Here is a 7,609-nt window from a genome sequence, read left to right on the forward strand (position 1 = left end):
TTTGNGTATAATTTTATTTTAAATTATGTTTAATAATTAATTTAATGAGATGGTTGAAATTGCATGTATTATTAACCATCCTCAAAATTCGCGGGTGAGATTTTGTTAACGCCAACCTCATGTCATTCTCAACATTTAATTTATTACTCTCAAAACTCTCAAGTCTCAACACATGATTCAACTAACTGTGACAGAATAGCGTACCCAGATTACACTTATTTTAATTTTTTTTAAATATATGAAATTATTCAAACTTTAAGACACCATTAAAAATAAATATTGCATTATAGTGAAAATTTTTAGTTTACTGCATAAGTTGGCGACCCCACAGAAAACCCGTCGCGACCCATAGGTTGGGAACCCGTGATCTAGAGCATTGCCTCCATAAGCTTGATTCAAAAGTTGAAATGTTTTCATAAAAGTTTTCCCCAGTTTCACACAAAACTTTGTTGTATCATTGCTCCTGTAAATTGCATGTTGCAAAAATCACCACAAACACTGAAACAAACACTTTTCACTCAAAAAACAATAATGCAGGAACAAAACAAGATACAAACAATCTGAAAAAAGCAGTTTACTTGGTAGGTTATCACAAACATGGTGTTGTCAACTTTACTACACTAGAACACTCCATTTTTGTCCAATTCAAAAAGTTTAGTTATCTTTTGAACAGACCTCATAGTTATGAAAATGTAACATTTATCTGAAAGCATATATTAATATATTAAATATATATTATATAATATATATTAATTATATTAAATCAAATATTCTGTAGATAAATAACTTGGAAGGCAAATTAAATTATACTATATGAAATTATTAAACAAGTTTTCTGTCAGAGAAAAAATTGAGTTTTAACATGTTCATAGATTAGACTAGGGACTTCTCTCACTTGCCTCATGTGAGCACATGGGGCAAGTGAGAGAAGATTAATCCACTTGTTCAAAAATTTCATGACACCATTGATTCCTGGGGCCAGTGTTTTTATTTATTTATTTTTATTGAAAAACTTTTGTGATGATTTAAGCTAAATATTTTACATATACAGTAGACATGATTATCTAGCCCAAATTAGCTATGGTTTTTTTATGTAAACGAAAATACAAAATAATTACACTTTTATAATTAATTTGTACTTTTTATTACAGTACAGTAGTAGTAAATAATAATAATGCATAAAAATTTGATTTACAAACATTTTCATAAGACACACAGTTATTTCACACGCAATTTGTCATTGTAATTGCAAACATCTTATCGATTTTTTAAAGGTAGAGTTATTTGCATGTCTGTACATGAAAGTTATTTTTATTCAGTCAGTGAAAGCATCTTGTTGCAATTAATTGTTCATTCAATGGATTACTGAATTAAGTAATTACATTTACATACCAAGTAATTAGTACTAATTTGAATGTTTGTTTTTAATCAAGTAGTTAGCATGAGTTTGTGTTGTGGAAAAGGAAATGAGTAGTGAGAAAAGAAAAACTAAAATTGAAAAAGTTTATCTGAAGACATTTTCACTTTTATTATTTAAAGTACTCATCAGTTTTTTGGTTTCTTTAAATTAAATAGTTTCATCAATTTTTGTTAGTATATTGTTAATGTGACTCAAATATTATTAAATTACTTCTGAGAGGAAAAGAGCTTTATTTATTACACAAATATTTTACTATTAGTTTTTTATTTAAAAAGTTATAAATAATATCTACAAATTTAATCCTTGATTATGATTTTATTGTTTCAAATTTAACATTATGATAAAGATATTAAGTGATGAAATAATAATGACTGAAAAGAATTGTATTAGTGATTATAATTTGTATAATGATAAAAAATTAATTTTTTTGTATAATGAATAAAACTTAATATTTTGTTTTTAGATATGTGTTTATTGGGCCATCCTCTTCAACATCAGTTAAATCCATTAATTCTTCAGCAGCAGCGCCCATTAGCTCGGTATCCACATCCTAATTCTGCTCCAAATTCCATAATTTCAAATAAACCACCTAAGTTACGCAAACAACGTAGCAAAAGTGGTAATGTTGTTAATAATGTGGGAAGAGGAAATATCTCAAATACTCAATCTACATGTGGAAATATTTCCAATACCGGAAGTAAGTTCTATCTTATTTAGAAATAATTGAAGTTTGCATTAAAGAAATAAAATTATTTATTTTTTTACATAGATTCCAGAAGAAAACTTTGTGTAAAAAAAATAATTATAAAATAGTTTTATTTCTGTATAAATTCTTCTAAATCTTTTTTATGATTCTTACAAAGAATCATAAAATCAAAAATATGACTTGACTTTTTTTTTTTATTTTAAATTTTATTGCCTGTGATCAGAAAGAAAAATTGATGATTTTCAAATTTTTTCTCTTCTATATGAATACATCATTGTTTTTGATATTTTAAATTTTTCTTAATTTTTAAATCATTTTTTAATATCACTGCTTATAAATAAAGTGTTTTGTTGTTTTCTATAAATAGACTTGCTTAAATTTTGAACAAAATTAAATGTATCTTTGACTCCTGAAGGTAATACTTTAAAAACAAAGTAAAAATTTTTTAAACTAATTGAAGTTCTGATTTAATTTTATGTAAGTTTAATATTCAAATATGTCAAGAACTTTGAATAAAATTGAAACCAAGCAGTTTCTTTGGCATTATAATCTGTTTGCATGTGCAGTAAATTTTTCTTGCAATATATGTTTACATTCTGTTGTACAGTGGTACCTCAGGTTACGAACGCCCCAGCATACGAAATTTTCAGGATACGACATGAAATTCGAACATATTTTTGCTCCACGATACGAACAAAAACTCACCATACGACGTTACATTAGTTCGCATTTTTCATTTGTTTTTCTTACTACAGTTATTTTTTTNTAAAACAGTAATTATCTTGTATAGATTTTTATTATATGAAATATCACATGTATAGTTAAATACATTAATATGATGTATAACATCTTATCACGTACAATTAGAAATGAAAACAGTATTAAATATTTTTAACAAAGCTTCAAATGTATTACATATATATGTAGGTACAGTACATACTGTATACATATGTATTTAATCAGTATTACAACAACAAATATTTTTAAATTGGTGTTTTGGTATAATGAAATTATTTTTTCTTAAATTTACCCTATATGTGTAATAAATGTCAAACAATAGACATATTCTTAAGTTACAACGGTCTTTTGTGTTTCCAATAAACGATAAGAAATTTTATTGTTTTCTTTAAATTCTTTGGAAATAAGCCTAATAAAATATTAATTAGAATTACACATTTACACGTACATATAAATTTAAATTTCAAATTAATAGCCATTTTTAATAGTTATTCTGTTTAGCTATCTCTGTTAATTAAGTGGTGGAAAATGCTTTAAAAAATTTTAGAAATTGAGAGAAGAAATTTGAATTTTTATGAATGAAAATGACCAGAATGTTCCTAAATTATATGATGGACAGTGTCTTTTGGATTTATGTTTCCTTACTGATATCACAATGAAACTAAATGAACTTAATAAGCAGCTTCAAGATGAAAATAAATTGATCATAGACTGTTTCCAAAATATAGAAGCATTCATAGCAAAATTCAAACTTTATGAAAGTCATTTAAAATCAAAAACTACAATTCATTGTCCAAAATTACATAAATTTAAGTGACAAAAACATTTTTATAAATATGCACAAGAAATTATTGATTTACTGAGAATTTCAAGAAAGTTTTTCATATTTAAAAAGTTATAAGCATATATTTAATAATTTCTTATGTCCAGTTGACATTGTTGTGGAATTGTGGAACAAGCTCCAACAAATTTGCAGAAGGTTTTGATAGATCTCCATTCATCATCTGAATTCAAATATATGTTTGAGACCAATAACAAAGTTCAGTTTTATGCAAAATACTGTATAATTCCTAATCATGTTTTATTATTATTATTATATTTTAAAAGTTTAGGTTTATAATTCGAATTGGCTACAGTTTTTTTTTCCTGTATATGGCACGCAGTAAACACTCCTCTGAAAAAACAATACTACTACTATACTGGTACTGTACTTGACTAAAGCCAAATTATTGAGATAGAGAACACTGCTGTTTCATCCACTGTAGGGATGGCAGATTTCCTATAGATTTAATATGAAAAAACAATTACTCTATTAGGAAAATAAGCCTTAAATATGATGATTATATATTACAAGAGTTAAACATTTAGAAAGTGATACACGATTATAATTATGTTAAAAGTAGTTTATTGGGAAGAAAAAAACGTTGATTAGCAATGGTAAAAACTAATCACAAACTTATGCTAATTTTAATAAATTTTCTCATAATATACATCATTCTGGTTGTTTTATAATGTTTCAAGCAAATAATTCACAAATATCAGTATACTTGGGACCATTGTGTTATTTGAGATAATTTTGAATTAGAACAGTGAATATAGAAGTAAATATACCCATCGAAGTACGGTAGCTCAGTAATAACGATTAAAAAAATTATCAGTAGATCTCCAACAGTAAACTGATTATGATTATGTGGACCTATATTGCCTGATTTCATAGCCGAGCAGATTTAGGTGTAAGAGCGTAACCTCCCCTAAGATTGATATACATTTATCTCCCCGATAATTTTTGTGCATCAGAATATTAAAAAATAATGAATACCCTTTTGATAATAAATGTTACATTACAATAGTTGAAAGATAAAAATTTCAATTCAAGATTTATTAAAAATAATCTACGAATTTCTATGGAGCAAGATCGTTTTAATGCTTTCATATTTAAATAATGTATTGGTCCGTGAAGATATTTCTATTGATAAAACTATATGCAAGAATACACCCAACAATAATGCTATTATTAAATCCTCTCTGTATACTACCAAGTGTATTTTAATTTGTACAATTTTCTTGCTCTATTTAAAATGCAAATCAATATTGCATTGTAATAATGTTACTATTACTGTGTAGTTTAATGTGTCCAGACGATTGTAGTCAAGTAGTAATTCATGCTCTGATGAGAACATTATATCATTGATAAAACTATGAAAAAAATAAATACAAATAAAATGAAAAATCGAAAATAAACTAGTGTGAAATGCAATAATAATGNGTTACATTAGTTCGCATTTTTCATTTGTTTTTCTTACTACAGTTATTTTTTTTAATGTATTACTTGGCTTTAATTTGAGTATGTTTTTCGCGTTGGAACGAATTATTTGGTTTTACATGTAATCGTATGGGAAAAGATGATCCACCTTTACTACATTTTCATGATACGATCTCAGTTTCAGAACGGATTAATTTCGTATCCTGAGGTACCACTGTAGATGTGATTTGCCGCATTTATGATTTTTTACCATATTAATAAAAAGTTTATTCTATGACTTTATTAACTTTCTTTACTGTTATTGTTTTATGATATTACTGTAATTATCTTGAGGTTTTAAATTTCCTAAACAAATATCTAAAAATAATGCATAAAATATGAAAGTAGTAGTAGTAGTAGTAGTAGTAGTAGTATATATTGAATACTTATAACCTACTTGATGCCATAACTTCACAATATATGCAATAATTATTAAATAATTATGCAATATATATACATAGTTTATTCAAAAAGTTTGAGGAAAAGATATTTAATGACTATGTATTATTTAGACATTACCCTCAGAATATTTAACTTCTGCAGCAACATGCTTCATCCAGCAGTTGTACAGTGTTTTGAAAACATCATGGAATCTCTCATTCACAACCCTCTGAAATGCACTTGCTACATAGTTCTAGGATTATAAATAAGTGTGAGAGTGAAAATTAGAGTATAAAAAATTTTCAGAAATATTTTGTTAAATATATAAATAATACAAATCTGAACCAAATTAATCTTGTGGCACATCTTTGTTCAAAATAAATAAACATTCTATTGATATATATGTATAGAAAAATATAACAGATAAATAAAATTAATTATAAAAACTATTTTTGTAATGAAAAATAGTTACAATGAAGTTTTAAAAAGTTTCATGCCATAATGTTTTTATAATGTTTAAATAACTGAAATAAAATAACTGTACATTTGAAATTTAAAAATAATTGTGTGAAAAATAATACAGAATAATTTTTTTAAATCAATTAAATAAGAATTTTATATTAAAATTATTAACTTATTATTTTCTTTTTGTTAGCTAATCATGTTTTAGAAGTGGAAGGGATCCCAGAAGGAATGAAGAGAAGTGAAATTGAAAGGTATTTAGAGCAAGTGATTAATCATGGGGCCAAGATCCAGTTTGTCAGTATAGATGGTGGTATCACATCGCCAGGTGCTGATCTCACAATCAATTCTAAGTACAAGGTTCTTGCGGTATTTGAATCTGATACAGCTGCACAAAGTGCACAACTTAACATCAAAACAGCAAAGTTTCAGTTACGGCAGCGTCGTAATGGAAAGGATGGATCCATGAGAAATATTAGTTAATTATGGATTACTTTCCTTAGTCTTATTCAAGCAGACTATTTTTATAAATCACTACAAGAATGTTTCATATTTATGTTAAAAGTGTTTTCATTCAAACAATGGTTGAACAAACTTTGAAAATAGAACAAAGATTCACTGGAAAGATATATTTGTCTTCATGTTATTGAAAAGTACTTTCTGAAAGTTTCAGGAAGATATTTGAAGACTGTATATAAAGTTATAGGTAGAAAGAAAGGAATTCTATTTAAAGTAAATGAATTCCAATCACAAGACATGCTTTCCATGGTCTCTGTTATATGATGTATAGAAGCCCCTTCCAAAAAAAAAAGAAAAAAAATAGTTATCTTTACTCTTTATAAAACTATTGTGCAATGTAAAACTTCCCAACTGCCATTGTGGCAATCTCAAAATCTTATTATTGCCCTTAATAGTGTTTTTATTGCAAAAAGAGGGGCATTTAAAGACTTTATGGTCTGTTGAGTGATATGTACTGTAGTGTATGGCCAATGGTTATGTTTTTCACTGTTTTTTGATATGGCCAACTTTTTTGTGGTGTTTTGTCAAATGTTAAATCACCAATCGTTATCAAAATTAAATAAAATGTTAAAATCTATTAAGTATAAATTTCAATCAAGTTTTCTGCCAAGTTTCTCTTTTTTTGAAATACTTAGTATATAAGTTAGTACATCTTAATTATTGATGTGTGATTTGAAAGAATTAGAAAACATTAATTTTTTATTTATACAATGATAAGTAAAAGATATACACTATGGTCTTGTTTTATGTAGGATTTCCTGTCAGCACATACTGCATAAATTTGTATTCCACTTCGTGTCCAGGATGATTGACTAGACACTTATGCAACCATTCACAATTAACAGAAAAATGTTAAAATATTTTTAAAACATTTTACTCATGATTTTACTATATATACTAAATTTCATAATAAAAAAAATTCAGTATGTACCGGTACATTAATAGTCAGAATTACCTCTTTATATCCAAGAGCTAATCTAATCATTTACCATTTACAAAAACACACAAACCCACATACAGGTATCCCTCATGCAACACTATTTCACTCTAACATGGTTATAAAATTGGAGATATCCCATGT

At 26.4% G+C, this 7,609-nt stretch overlaps 1 protein-coding gene across 1 annotated transcript in view; it reads left to right on the plus strand.

Moving 5' to 3' along the window:
• The window catches only part of LOC111624189 (R3H domain-containing protein 2-like), a 282,865-nt gene extending 275,727 nt beyond the window's left edge, over positions 1-7,138 (plus strand). Inside the window, exons 25-26 of the mRNA XM_023367000.1 lie at positions 1,884-2,117; positions 6,203-7,138. Of these exons, the coding sequence (XP_023222768.1) occupies positions 1,884-2,117; positions 6,203-6,492 (524 nt within the window). The 3' untranslated portion in view covers positions 6,493-7,138. The remainder of the gene's footprint in view (positions 1-1,883; positions 2,118-6,202) is intronic.
• Positions 7,139-7,609: the final 471 nt, after the last annotated feature.

The sequence above is a fragment of the Centruroides sculpturatus genome, unplaced genomic scaffold (genome assembly GCF_000671375.1).
Source record: "Centruroides sculpturatus isolate CEXI.00-Female unplaced genomic scaffold, Cexi_2.0 scaffold70, whole genome shotgun sequence".
NCBI classification, from domain to species: domain Eukaryota; kingdom Metazoa; phylum Arthropoda; class Arachnida; order Scorpiones; family Buthidae; genus Centruroides; species Centruroides sculpturatus.